Source organism: Lethenteron reissneri, chromosome 35 (assembly GCF_015708825.2).
Source record: "Lethenteron reissneri isolate LAM-NWPU_2019-01 chromosome 35, ASM1570882v1, whole genome shotgun sequence".
NCBI classification, from domain to species: Eukaryota; Metazoa; Chordata; class Hyperoartia; order Petromyzontiformes; family Petromyzontidae; genus Lethenteron; species Lethenteron reissneri.
The window spans coordinates 473154-488498 of record NC_083813.1 but is presented as its reverse complement, the minus strand read 5'-3'; the positions used below and the strand labels follow the sequence as shown (position 1 = coordinate 488498).

Below are 15345 nucleotides of genomic sequence, written 5' to 3'. Positions count from 1 at the left end.
ATAATTAGCGTCAATGTGAAGAATGTAAAAACCAAAATCAATTCGGCAGATCGCCAATCGTAGCGGCTCGCGCACTGGTTCAATCTCCCAGTGCGGCAGTTGAAACAACGGCGCAGATTTATTAAATCCCCCTCCTCCCTATCCAACCGGCAATATACATGGGCACACCAGTGTCGAGCCGCAGGTCGCGTCTGGCCAGCGTGAAAGAGGAGATCAAATTGCATCTAGAGGTCTCCTCTTGTGTAGTCAGTTCATTACCCACGCAAAACCCACTGAAAATGTATTTCTTCAGAACTTTGTGTTTAGTTTCTTGTCTTTGCCCCGCACCTCCTATAAAGTTGGCTACATACAGTGCGAGAGAAGTTCAACACGTATATTGTGGAAGCCCTTCTGCTAGCAGCGGCGTGAGCAAGCACTTGCATGGCTGCACCTGTACCTTGTCTGTGTTGTGAACGCGGCATCGCGTTGTGTTCATGGGGTGTCACGGGACCGAGACAGTTCTGGAGCGGACGAGGTAAGGTGAGTTAGAATGTCAGTCACGTGTCACTCGAAGTGGCAACACCAGCATGCAATACTTTATTTTTTTAAATACTTCACCTGTAAAATCCCGAGATGGAACATCTCGTTTTCAAGCGTGTCTATTGACACACAGCAGACACGTGATGACACTGTTCCACACAGACCCCCCCATATAGTCTTTAATATACTGTTGGGGCAAGTGCTGTTAGCGAGCATCTACTTATACACACACAACATACACAGACCAGCCCATAGCAACATTGCCTATCAACAGCACTGGCAATCCCACTTCGGACACCAATCTGTCACGCGACGCAGTCTGTCTGAATTGGTGGCAGAAGTGTATCGATAGTTACATGTTACCGTATTGAGCGATTGTGCTGTGGTCTGGGATTATTGTTGTTCTATCTCCCCAAAGCTTGCATCGATTGTACAAAAAATCGGCAGGAATTAATACACTTTTGCAATTTGTACTTTTTTCTTGATGAATTTTATTTATTGTGACTTGTTTACCTTTCCTATACTTTGCACTATCGGTGTTTGTATTTTGTTGTTGTAACTTTCTAACCCGCCCCAACTGGACATCTGTGAAAAAGATGTTCATAGCTCGTCGAATTCATTTATCCAGTGGATGAATGAATTTAGTCAGGATGAGGGTTCGGCATCGTAACGCGAGACCAGAGAAACAAATCAACTCTGGGCAATAATCGACTCTCCAGTATCACATTCACTAAGTTGGTTCATAACCTTGGTGAACATCATCAATCTATAACTACACACGACGGCAAACTCTGCAGACACTGTTGCCAGGTTGCTTCTGAAAAATAAGTGAATACTTCAGTGGGCTTTGCCAGGTAGGATGGGATTGGCTTGGTTGTATTTGTGTGTTTGGGTGATTTGTTTACCTTTCTTGTACTTTGCACTCCTATTATGTTTTTGTATTTGTCGTTCTTACCCCATGCCCCTACTGGGCATCTGTGAAAAAGCTTTATAGCTCATCGGATTCCTCCAGTATAGATAAATATTCTCATTCTGAATATAAATGAATATATAAAAGTATACAATTACTTTAATTACAAATATACAGTACATACACGTTGCCATCTGGAGAATGTGTATTGATTAATTGTGTAATAACTGATGTGATGTCTCAACGTGGGCATATAAAACAGCCAGCCATATGTTACGTCGACCTTTATTCACATTGTACATGTCAGTATATTACTGTGAACATTGGGAGTGTACATTTTAAACCTTTGCATAGCATTCTTGTCATCGGCACGGTGGTACAATGCCAGAGGCGGTGACGTGGCCAAGCCAGGTCAACGTTCACTCCTTGGTGCAGAGTGGCAGGCTGCCCTGGTTATCGCTGTAGGGGTCTAAGCAGTGGCGGCTCGTCAATAGAGGGCGCAGGGGCGCCGCCCCCATCAATATTCAAGAAATATACATATGCAAAATGTATATAAAAATACATAAATAAAATATTTTTTTCATACGATGTGCCGGCTGGTAGTAAGAAAAGCATCAGCATTTAATAAAAACTGGCTTTAATCGGTCAACTATTTTCTATGTTTTTCAATGTGTTTCATGCGGGGCGCCGGACAAATGGATGTCTATGTGAGACTTTACATTTTCGGACAGCATGTGACCTGAAGCTGGTCTCTAATTGGTTTCTTAAAGATTCTCCTCGGGGCGCAAGTCGTTGCGTCCCTGGCCAATCAGAATTGGATACATGTTATTTTATCCAATCTGATTGGTTCTCGTCACCTGTCATTCAAATTTACGCTGTAGGCCACTACTGCGAGTGCGAAGGCGACACCACTTTGACACTTGCTAGGCTGATCAAATTTTTTGTGTAAACAATGGCAGCAGTTCATCCAAATTCTGTAATTTATTTACAAAAAAACCCTTTCACAAGGCTTTCGCTGGAAGAAATAAAAAAGATAAAGGATCTCGGACCGGACCAACCCGATTTACAAATCCAGCAGCAGGCCAGTGACAGAGGACGAAGCTACACACGAAGCTTCACCCGCGCTTGTTATGAGAAACGGAGGTGGCTGGCTGGATGTGATGTTAGCAATTCTCTTTTTTGTTTTCCCTGTCTTTTATTTCAAAGTGTCGGCACTGAAGTTTTGTGGACAACGACGGGGGTAAGAGACCTCAAACATCTCTCTGACAAATGCAAACGTCATGAAAGTAGCCGCAGCCATATTGATAATAGCATGAAACTAACGTTTTTATGTTCAAGTAGGAAACATGCTTTTTGGTACTTTGGTCTGAAATGTATATAAAAGAGAAACATTTATGTTCAAGTAGGAAACATGCTTTTTGGTACTTTGGTCTGAAATGTATATAAAAGAGAAACATTTATGTTCAAGTAGGAAACATGCTTTTTGGTACTTTGGTCTGAAATGTATATAAAAGAGAAACATTTATGTTCAAGTAGGAAACATGCTTTTTGGTACTTCTTTTGGTCTGAAATGTAAATAAAGATCATCAAAATTTATATTCAAGTAGTCAAAATGGTTTTTGGTACTGCTTTATATTTATTTGCCCCCCTCAATAAAATAAAAAAAATGCGCCCCCCCAAAAATAAATATCACCAGCCGCCACTGGGTCTAAGCTGTAACGTACGGCACCGTACGCACCGCCTGTTTCACACTGAACGTTCAGGATGCCCCGACGTCATTCTAAACGGGTTCGACCATTGTTTGCCAGCATTTTTTGGCCCACATTGGCCAAATAAAGAAAAATTACCTACAAATCACTCAATTGTGAATTACACACGGCAAAATCGCCCCCAATTATGACGCGACTGCAGACTACATCTGTGTAACATAGCGCCTTCGTGATAACCTTGCGCGACGGGAATAACGCGAAGACCAAATACTTAATTTTTATCATTCGATATGGGAGACCGGGCTGTTCACATCTATGTAGTGCAGCTACTCGAGTAAACGACGCGTCAATGTTAACTTGGAGTCTATTGACCCTTATTGCAAACATTCACAGCACTCTAAACATCACCTTTGCCTCCTTCAACTAAACCCCTCCTTGTCCTGCCCCCGGGTGAGCAATTGCTTTCAAGACAGTAAATGGCTTTTCGAGAGGAGGCGAGACAGAGCGGACCGCGGATCCTGGAGGAGGTCGTGGGGAGACGCGAACTCCAGCACTCGCCCGCCTCGCAGCAGGAGGACCCGGTCGGAATCCAGAATCGTGTTGGGTCTCAAAAAACCAAAGCAATGAAGCACACAACCAGACGGGCATGGTCTCAAAATCAGTGCCGAGAATCGGTAAGAGGTAAGCAGACGAAACTTTATATAACGTCACCCTGTTTATACCAAAATAAACGTTAGTCAGCTTTCGTGACCAATATTATCCATAAGAGGTTTTTGGGTTCGATCGTTTGTAATTTTATACGAACACTAACCCCCCTCCTCCACTTCTCTTTGCACCTGATTGGCTGACAAAAAAAGACATCACATGTATCCCTCTATTTAAGACCGAAAGAGGATTTCTCCACAACTCTGGCTGTCGCCTGATGAGACTGGTTGCTATAATTACCGGCTGAAACGTCGCGGTGCTCGAATTGTCAATGCTGTATTGGGTTTACTCTCCAACACACCGGTGTGATGAACTAGTAATGAATTGGCATGTTTTGTTTACATGACAAACCTTACTAATTGGCTGTCGGGTGGTGACAGATTTAACGACACATTTATATTTACGCGAACTCACCAGAAAACCTCTATTATGGGCAAAAAAGATGTTCATTTGAAATAGATCAGCCCCTTCTGGTGAGGAGGAATTGTCATTTGCTCTACATATGAACACTCGTGAGGACATCTACTAAGGGAGGTAGGCACAATGGTGACCATTCAGCTCTCAAATCCATGTTGTGCACAGATCTTGGAAGCTTAGCGGAGTTGCGCTTTGGTAGCACTCGGGGTGGCAGGTACCTATGGATACCAGCTGTGAGGTGGAAAGATCACAATACAGCAAAGCATTCTTGAATCTATTTCTGTGGAGATTTCAGTGTTCGAACCACTGGGACTATGCACTTTTAAATATAGATTGAAAACTAAAAACTAATTTATTTAGAACTGCTTTTTATATTTAGTTTGTTGCCCTTCCCCGGGCACCTCCGATTAGCACGGTTGGCTACATACGTAAGTACATACATACGTATGCATGTGTTTTCTGCACACAGTTTGGTTCGTTCTGTAGGCCAATTGCTCTTTAACGGATTTGGCCAAACATCTCATCCGAAAACCTCTTGAAAAAGAGTCCTGAGACTCAGGAACATCTGGGTAGAGGGCATTATCATTAGTCCTACTGTCACCTGCTATACACAATGCAAGAAGCCCGTCCTCATGCCGACTGGAGCGAAGCACATTGCGTAATAACATTTGTGTCCAAGTGTTTAGTTGTCTTACCGATGTGCAATAGTCAGCACTGTGCTGTTGACAAACTCGCTCCTGATGGTTTTTTGTAGCAGCACGTCCGTGTCTTGATCAACACTCGCAGTTGCTTCATCTATGCACAGAATCTGAATTGACATTAAAAGACAGGCAATTATAATTTCACAAATATATCAGCGAGGACTTTCCTTTTAGCAGATAAAAAGCTGCTGTTGATAATTACGTGTGACCTTTTTGCAAAGTAAATCAATAACTTTGTTTGACAATTCGGTAAATATACAGATTATGGGGTTACAAACACAGGCAAAATCTCAACAGCTGTGATAGTGAAAACTGGATGGAGTTTATTTCACTCGGAAAGCAAACGGTTTCTATCGGAATCAATTTGCAAAGGCAGATGAAGCAAACGGCAGCAGATGCCGACCTTGGCCTTGAAGAGCATGGCACGTGCCAGGCACAGCAGCTGCCGCTGACCACAGGAGAAGTCTCTTCCTCGCTCAGCCACCTCTGCTTGGAGGCCACCTGTCACAGACACGCGGGAAGTCTGGATGCTCCGCAATGCATTCACTCATTCGTTAACGCTTTGTCGTTCCGATGACATGTGCACATCATCAGTTTTTCTTCCGATTCCGTTTCTGATGATGTACGTGTACGTCATTGAAACGAAACGGGAAGAAATACCAAACTAAAATATCGTTATCGATACTGAGGTTCACATAAGGCCATGCAGGAGGGTGTGTGGCACAGTTTGGTACTAGCTACCGTAGAGTGCGGTCGTGTCGCTACACTTCTCTGCGGTGAGTGCAACGTCTTGAAGAACAATGGCGCTACGCCTCTCTAAATTAAATTAATGACGAGCCACTTGTGCATTCCGAGATTCAGCAGTGAACGGGACACCCCACCTTACAACTTGCAAAACATCTCGGAGTGGGAAAGGGTTAAATTGATATTACTGCACTTGCAGACACAGCAGTGCCAGTCCAACATCCTAGCACTGTAATTAGGGAGATGGGTAACATCACGAGTAGGGTTTTACTCAGGATGGTGGGTAGAGTGGTTCTAGTCTAGACTAGGGATGTTAAAACATATTATTGGTTTCGATTTAAAGCTTTCGTGACTGCAGGGATTCATCTTCTTGGTTCTTTCGGTAAAGTCACGTAGAAGGGAAGTAATAAAATAATAAAAATAAAACATAATAAAATAATTCTCACGACGTTTCGGCTACAACGCAAGCAGCCGTCTTCAGGTGAAGAATGAAACACTGCCAAGCTTGGAGCGTATATATAAGCTGGGTTGGAGGTGGAAGAAGAGCGCCTTGACAAAAAGAATTTGCATATCAAGATGAATTTATCATATTTATGGGAAATGCGTAGGAGGTGGGCGGGGGGGTTTCAAAGGCATATTATGCCCATGCATTATGCAGGATTAGCAGCATCAAACGGAGGGGGTAGGGGGTAGGGGGTAGCATTAACAAAGGGAGGGAATGTTAATAGTATGTAGAAGCAACGAAACATGTCAATGGGAGAGCGGTGGAGACCCGCAGCGGAGCAAATAATGCATTCCCTGTGGAGAACACAAGATACACAGTCAATGCCAGTGAGTGGACTGCGGTCTGAAAGTCACCGTAAACGTGAACAACAATCAGTTAAGATCCGAAATGGTTTATTACGTCCTTCCAATGATTGCTGAGCCAGAATCCATCTTCTCGGTTGAAATTGTCTCTGTGTTTGTATATGTGAATCGCCTCATGAACGAATCTCTCATGGTAGCCAGATGGCTTGCAGAGAACCTCTGTCTTGGAGAAGTCAATGTCATGTGAGCCCACTAAATTGTAACAGTGATCTGCCACGGCTGAGGTGTTTGTCCTACCGTGTTTCAGGTCTGCTTTATGTTCATGGATGCGGTCCGAGACATGTCGTTTGATTTCTCCAATGTAACTGCTACCACAGAGGCAACTTAGTTTGTAGACGCCAGGGTACTGTATGTCTGGAACTACGTCTTTTACAGATGGGACCAGATCACGGATTTTATGTACTGTGTTGAATCGGACCTGGATCTTGTGTTTAATCAGGATTTTGGTGATCTTTTTTGTGACCCCAGCAATGTAGGGTAAGGTGATGGTTTTGAAAGGCTCCTCAACAGGATCCTTCTTGATGGTTGGAGTGATGGCTTTGCGGATTGTGTAGTCGGAGTAACCATTATCCTTAAGAGCTTGGCGTACGTGTTTGAGTTCACTGGCAATGTGTTCCTGGTCGGAGATGCATTGGGCTCTATGGTATAGAGTCTTGATGAGGGAGTTCTTCTGGGATGGATGGTGGTGGGAATCCGGTTTTAGGTAGGCATCCGTATGGGTGGCTTTCCTGTAGACAGAATGGCTCATTGAACCATCAGGTCTCCTTTTAATTAGGACATCCAAAAAGGGTAGCTTGCCATCTTTTTCGACTTCCATGGTGAATCTGATGGCTGGGTGTATGGAATTGGTGGTCGAGATGAGCAGTGGCTCCTCCCACACGCTCCGTCGACCCGGCTCCGCCCCCCAATGCTCCGGCCCGCGTAGGGGTCGGCACGATTTGGCTCAAACCACCAAACCGCGGTTTGAACCGAACCAAATCGGTTTGGTTTGGCTCTGTTTGAACTGGTTCGGTTTGGTTTGGGGCTACGAAAACCGACTCGGTTTGGCTCGGACAGGGTGGAACCGGCTCAAACTAGTTTGGTTGGTTGTAAAGGCGACACGAAAGGACATGCTGTAGTTGCCTTTGCCTGCGAATTCACTTTGCAATTGCATCTCCATGGCTCGAGTGGCTCAAGACGGCGCCATCCCCGGCGGCTCCAGCATCACAAGGTATCTCATCCACGACGTGGAAGAGACCAAACACGCCGGTAGCGACGAGGAGCCGATGGCGAGCGAACGTGAGAGCCCGGACGCCACGCGCGGCGACACGCGGCAGAGCCTCATGCGCACCCTCGGCGCCGCAGCGCTGCAGACCGCGACGCAGCCCAAGCCCAAGAAGGCCCGTGTGTCCCGAGCGCTGTGGCACGACGAGTACTTTGAGACGAGCCAGGCCGCGGGCGACGTGCAGAGCCGGACCTGCAAGATCTGCACCCTCCAGTACGCGGGCTCCACCTCCTCGGGCACCTGTATCAAGCATCTCAAGACCCATGGGATCGTCGACCCCGAGTCGCCCACGGTCGTCACGTCGCCGCCGACGGGGAAGGGTTTGCTCGTGCAGTCCAAGATGGCCACGCCCATGTCAGCGCACGCGAGCAAGGCCATGGACAGCTTTGTCGCTGAGTACATCGCGACGAGTGGTCTAGGCCATAAACACGTAACATCGGATCCCTTTACGACTCTTCTTCAACGAGCTGCCCCAGGTTACGAGCCCAAGTCTGAGCGCACGGTCAAGCGCCGCATGCTCGAGATGTATGTCGTCCTCAAGCTACTCGTGCTACAGTACTTTACTACTTTTGGCTCTTGCGTCTCCTTGACCTACGACGGTTGGACAAACGACGCCATGACCGGCTTCTTCTCGGTCACCCTCCACTGGATGGACCCGGCGTCGTTCTCCATGTGCAACTGCATCATTGACTTCTTTTGGGTGGCCCCGGGCGAAGGCGTGGGCAAGCGCATGGCGCAGCGCCTGCACGAGCTGCTCGACGACTTTGGCGTGTGGCCGCGCCTGCTCGCCGTCGTCACCGACAGCGGTTCTGACGCCGTCGCATCCGCCAAGTCCCTCACGCTCCTCAGGGGGAGCAACCTGCGCTCGACGTGCTGCTTGCGGTGCATCGCGCACTGCGTCAACCTCGGCGTCAAGGCCTCATTCGGCGCGTTCGAGACACTGCTGCGCAGCCTCCGCGCGACGCTCGGCGCTATCCACAAGAGCAAGACGAAGAGGGCGGCCTACACGTCGCTCGCGCGGCACTACCTCAAGTGCCCGCTGCAGCCACCTTGCCTCGACGTGGTCACACGTTGGGGTAGCACGTACGTGATGCTCATGGCGTCGCTAAGGCAGCGCCAAGTGATCGACGCCATCTGCCTTGAGCCCGGCTGGTCGCGGAGCCAGGCCGGCTTGTCGGACGAGCAGTGGGAGCAGGCGGCGCTGCTCTGCCAGTTCTTGGAGAAGCCGGCGGCCATCTCCGATGCCATGGGCGCCGAGGAGTACTGCACCATCTCGAACGCCATCACGGCGCAGGAGGCTCTCTTGAGCCACTGCATGACCCACCGCCCGAGTCCTCATGTGGTCGTGAGCTCGGCCGCCGTGACCATCTCCGACTACATGGTCAAGTACAGCGACCTTCTCTCGTCCGAACCAAGCCGCGTCGCCCGCTTTCTCGACCTGCGCCACCCCAAGCCCGCGGCCTCGAGCACCGAGTACAGCAATATCAAGGACATGATGACGGACATTCTCAACCAGCGCTACCCAGCGTTGACGACGGACGCGGCGCCGAAGGCGGCGCCGCGTGGCGGCATTAACATCCTCTTTGACATGGTCTACGCGCCCAACGCTCACGACGGCGCCGCCTCCGAGGTCGACCGCTTCCTGCTTGAGCCGACTCAGGACCTGAGCATGGACGTTGTCAAGTGGTGGAAGCTGTACGGCGGCAAGTACCCGCGCCTACGATGCGTGGCCCTCGACTATTTGCCTATCCCGGCGTCGTCCGTGCCCTCCGAGAGAGCAAACTCGGCCGCCAAGCGCTCCTTTCTCGACCGACCAAACCTGCACAAGTGCACGTTCAAGGCCGAGATGTGTGTGCGCTCGTGGGCGCGGATGTTGCCTAGTGTTGGGGTTTCACTGCCATTGAACTACCACACTGCGTTCAAGGACATTGGGTGTGCCAAGCTTGAGGAGATGGCTGTGGACGACATCGTCGTCCAGTACTTGCTAGTGAATCTCAATATGAAGAAAGCCTGCGTAGAAATTAGCGAGTAATACACTTGATATTTGTATTGAATGCGAATATTGTTTGCCGCGCATCTTTTCGGTTCAAGCCAACTCAAGAGGTTTGGTTTAGCTTAGTTTGGTTTGGTTTTGGTTTGGTTCAGTCGTCGCTGGTTTGGTTTGGTTTGCTCAATTTGAAACCAGTTTGAGTCGGTTCAAACCGTGCCGACCCCTAGGCCCGCGTGATTGTCGCGGAGGCCAACAACCACCCCGTTTATGCTCGCATTACAAATGTACATTAATTATGTTTGTGTGCAGACATCTCATTTTTCGATTCCTTGCTTCATTCACTCAACTCATGTACACAGAAACCTGGTATTTTAATAATCACCTTGCTAGTATTCACATATTTTCGTTTGTGTGCTCACAACTATTAATTTATTAATAATTTGCTCTGTGTTTATTTATTTACATATTTTTTTGTCAAATCACGTTGATAGAAACCTATTTATAAAATAATCACCTGGCAAATAATACAATCATGATGTTTGTGTGCAGACAAATTATATTTCTGTTCCTTGCTTCTTCCGCTAAACTCATGTACATTTACAGTGTGTGTAAGTCGATGTGTGTGTCTGTCTTTTTCGCCCGGGCAATGCCGGGTACTTACGGCAATGGAAGCTCATTCATGCTAATCTCCCTCCCTAATCTCTCTCTCTCTAATCTCCCCCATTAACACAACTGACGTGCTTACGTCTGTGGATGGAATTCCTTTCCAGCTCAGACCCCACTTGCTTGCCCATTGCCACATCAATAACCTCTTGTTGTAACTGATCTCTCGCTGGTTCAGCAGTTCCACTTAGGCCTCGGCAAGGTAAGGTAAATTACCCTTTTTACCGGGTAAAAGGGTAAATGTAAAGGGTAAAGGTGTCGACATGCCAAGGAGTAAGGTATAAGGTAGGGTAAAGGTAGCTCGGAAGAATTACCCGGTAGGGTAAAGGAAGCGCGAAGTATTACCCGGTAAATACGGTGCCTTGTTTACCACTAAAAGCTCCGTGGCGCAGTCCGTGGCCTCCATTTAACAAGTAATATTTAAAACAACTTTTTTTTTAAACACGCTTTTATTAAATGTACTAGTAATGGCAGAACTCCACGACTCCAGGAAGTGACCCCGAAGCTTGCCACAACGTAAGGGACCGTGTTGATTTACAGCCAACGTCAGTTGAGCGTGGACAATTAGACCCAAGCCGATACATAACGTAAACAAAAGATCGTTTAAAAATATGTATTTTTTTTAGTGATATAACATAGTATTGTCATCAGTATGACATACGTATACCAAGTTTGCAGTCGATACCACATTAGGAAGTGGGTAAAATTGAGTTACAAGATTTGAGGATACGACAGCGACGACGACAACAATGACAACAATTACAACAATAACGACAACAACAACAATAACGACAACAGACAGCGTGAGTTCAAAGAAAGCGTGTAAAATTTGAATCATCAAGAGTATTCTATATGAATAAAGCGCTCTACCTAGCATTTACCGTTATAAACCTTGTTCATGTGTAGTAGTACCCCAGTAATTACCCTGTAATCGGGTCATTTGTATGGGGTAAGGGTAAAAGGTAGGGTAAAAGGTAGGCTTGTTGCTTTTTACCTTTTACATTTTACCTTACCTGCTAAAGGGTAAAAGGTAAGGGTAGAGTGATTGTATTGTGGTAAGGTAAAAGGTAGGGTAAAGGTAGGCTCGTTGTTTTTACCTTTTAACTTTTACCTTACCTTGCCGAGGCCTAGTTCCATTGCTGGATTATATTTTTTCCGCCTGAGGACGACCGCTTGTGTTGCGATCGAAACGTCGTGATATATTTTATGTTATACCTACGTGACTTTACCGAAAGAACCAAAGAGTACAGAGATGTACACTCGCATGCCTTGGTATTGTGGGTTAAAGGACGGGCAGCATGAAGCAGTTGTGGGGGTATTCTCATAAGTAACGACACTGCATTGTGTGTTCCCCAGTGACTTCCAGTGGATGAATGAATCAATTTAGTCAGGATGAGGGTTCGGCATTGTAACGTGAGGCTGGAGAAACAAATCAACTCTGGGTAATAATCGACTCTGTAGTATGCACTTGCTGAAATCAAACATCAAATTGACTAAGTTGGTTTATAATAATAATGACATTTATAACACGCCAGAATTTGCAGACAAGTCAATTACCGGTACTCAGAGGCCTGGAGCCAAGCTCAGGGTTGCTTGAAAGCCTGACCAGACAGATAGGGGAGGCCTTTTAGATGTTTATTGAAAGTAGTCAGCGTGCATTTGATGTTGCAGATGTGCAAAGCACAGAGGGGGCGACAGCAGAGAACCGACGTGAGGCTGTAACAGTTCGAGACCTTGGTGTCCGAATCAGATTTTGAGTGAGGCTGCTGCGGAGGGTTCTACCGAGCCTTCAGTGCAAGGCGAAAGTAGTTTGGTGGGGAACCAGTGGTGAAGGTGCGATGACCAAGGCAGGCGCAATTTTAAAATTAGTCCTGCTGACAAAAGGGCGCCAATGAAGAGTACGGAGAGCGGTGGCCGAGTCGAGTCGTAGATGATGGACACAAACGACGACACGACCAAAGTTGTTCTGTAACCGTTGCAATTTGAAGATGTTGCTTGATGATGACTTGGAGAGAATGGTATGACGGTAGTCGAAGCGAGACCCGACTACACTGCAGACAAGGGTGTTGGCAATATCGATGGTAACGGGTGTCAAATCTGCAGACACTGTGGTCAGGTTGCTTAATAAGTAAATACCTCGGTGGGCTTGGCCTGGTATGATGGGCATAGTTTAGTTTTATTTGTATTTGTGTTTGGGTGATTTGTTTGCCTATCTTGTACTTTGCACGACTGTCGTGGTTTTGTGCTGTTTGTTGTTGTAATATTCTTACGCCTTGCCCCGACTGGCCATCTGTGAAAAAGAGCTTTATAGCGCATCGGATTCCTGCAGTATAAATACATATTCTGATTCTGATACACAATATCTCCCACATGTAACGCTTTTTGAACATCTGCACTACAGCTCTGAAGGACAAGTCGACATGATTTGCTTCATTCGAGTCTGCCAAGTCTCTGAATCTGGGCAGTGCGAACCTTCTGCTCTGACCCCCAGGCACAGCATTCATCACCGCCACCCACACCACCCACACCACCCACATCACCAACACCACTCACATCACCAACACCACCAACACCACCCTCACCACCCACACCCATCTCTCGAGGCCAATTCCCTCCACGTGTTTTAGTGGCATGCTGAAGACGGTGTATTAGTAAAAAAAGTTAAAGAGTTTCTACATACTCTACGTGTATACATCCGTACAATGTGAGAGACAAAGATAAATATCCCTGTATAGCGTACATACACAAACTGTCGGGGCAAGTGCTGTAAGTGAGCATCTATTAAGGCTGGCATGACGCACGAGAGGGTGGTGTGGGGTGGTGTGGCCAGCCTTTGTCTCCCCAGTGCTGGTGTTTACATAGCGCACAATATGTGAGAATGCACACACATACATACCCTGATCAAGGACAAAGCTTTTCAAATGACATTTCTCCAACACTTCCCACAGTTCATGGTCCTGGTATGAACCTTTGGGGTCCAAATTATTCCGAACTGTGTCACTGAACAAGAATGGGTCTTGTGGGATTATCGCCAAGTTAGACCTAAAACATAAATAATTACATTACACGTTATATTTTCTCATTCTATTTGTAAAAACATATACATACACATTTGACCTCTTTTACGTGGTCAGCCGTTTGGTCAGTCCCGTTTTTATATTTTTGCTATCCATCATTTTGCCTCTGGATTATATCGAGGGCCTTTCCTTCCATCCTGTGTACGATGTCACGGCTGCGTTTTTCTTATTGCTACCGAGACGTTGCTGACAACTTCTCCCATCTTCTTTCCCTTGGTCTACCCTTCAATTATTGTTACGACACGCCCCATCTGTTTCCATCTTAGAACTCCTCATTAATTGTGGCGTCTTTCATCCTCTGACCTTAGGATCTCTCTCCCCGTTCATCTTCCTCTCTGTCCAGCTCATAATGCTTTACATTGGTAGCCTCCTGCATGCAACGTGTTTGTTCAGTTGATAGAGGTCAAGCATGGCTCAAAGACACCCATGGCCTCCTCGGCATGAGAAACGCAGGAGGAAACAGTTCGGCCACGCTCTTCCCAAGGGTCATATTTTAAGGTAACAAGATTACAAAAGCCTTGGCACTTCAGTTTACAATGCTTCCAGAAAAAAATGACCTTGAGGAATCTTGGAATCTGCCTTCCCCCAAAATTCTAAATGATAGCCTTCTGTGACGGTCTGAGAAGTTCAGAGAGTCATCTCGGTGATCCACTCCATCCTATCTCCGCTTTGTGTGGACCAGAAGTCAACTTGATCTCAGAGGTAGCTCTGTGGCGTCCGCTTCCACATGCCATTCTCCAGCACGGAGGGCGTGAGACACCTGAGGGGATACTGTATCTCATGACGTGACGCCGATAGCGCAAATCGGGATAACATTGGGGGATTAAATTTCGAAAAATGGGGAATGAGTCGATCCACGAGGTGGTGGCAGAAGATTCGCTTTTGGAGCTTCCCGGCGTTGTGAGCCCTTAGAAATTCCAAAGCTCGTGGGGACTGACGCCACTTCTGGATGAGCACCCCAGAAATCTAGGAAACTGACAGGGCCATGTGATCTGCACATGGCTATTGGTCACGCCGGGCACTGCAGTGACTGTGACAAATTTCTGCCACGAGGGCTTTCATCAGCACGCGTGCGGGGGAGCGTGTCCACCGCTGCCGCCTGAAACATGCTTAACCAATAAAGAGCACCAAGTTAGGTTTCCATAACTTTTTACACTTCCCACAAACAAATAATTTCGAATATTACCTTAATTGTTTGAGAGCGAGTTTTGAGATGTCCTGATCGTCAATGTAGACTGCTCCGTGCTGTACGTCCACAATGCGGAAGAGAACTGAAAACAGAGTGGACTTCCCGGAGCCAGTCCTTCCAACTATCCCCACCTTCTCCCATGGATTTATGCAAAAAGAAATTCCATTTAAAGCAAAGGGCAGCCCTGGCCGGTAAGTGAGGAACACTTTGTCAAACTTCAGTGCACCACCTTGGGGCCAATCAGGAGACACCTGTGAGAACATAGAAAAGATATTACCTCCGGTGATAAAAACTATTTATTCGTAAATTTCCATTCAGCACTCTCTAACACGCACAGAGACACTCTCAGAGTTATACTCTCACATACACAGGCACTATCACACAGACATGCTCTCTGTTACATGATCACAGAGATTACTCGTGTAGTGACTCCAACTGAGTCACAGATGTTATCTTGGGAGCAACACTATTTATTATACAACAGCACGTAACACAACACGATCTACACTCGGGTCTCGAATGCCCATCTAACCATGCTACGGCAGAACTAGACATGGTTCGCTATCCCGGTCCGGACCACAAATGGGGTC

General features: G+C 46.8%; 1 protein-coding gene across 5 annotated transcripts in view; it reads right to left on the bottom strand.

Annotated features, from left to right (window-relative positions):
- Nucleotides 1-2609: 2609 nt before the first annotated feature.
- Nucleotides 2610-15345, bottom strand: part of ABCC10 (ATP binding cassette subfamily C member 10) — a 78096-nt gene continuing 65360 nt past the window's right edge. For 2 of the 5 annotated variants that reach the window (XM_061565530.1, XM_061565531.1), the window contains exons 18-22: nt 14753-15006; nt 13386-13531; nt 5365-5462; nt 4956-5068; nt 2610-3744 (exon numbers count right to left, since the gene is read on the bottom strand). In XM_061565530.1, coding sequence (XP_061421514.1) covers nt 3603-3744; nt 4956-5068; nt 5365-5462; nt 13386-13531; nt 14753-15006 — 753 coding nt within the window. In that variant the 3' untranslated portion in view covers nt 2610-3602. The remainder of the gene's footprint in view (nt 3745-4955; nt 5069-5364; nt 5463-13385; nt 13532-14752; nt 15007-15345) is intronic. The other 3 variants (XM_061565532.1, XM_061565529.1, XM_061565533.1) reach the window with 2 other exon arrangements.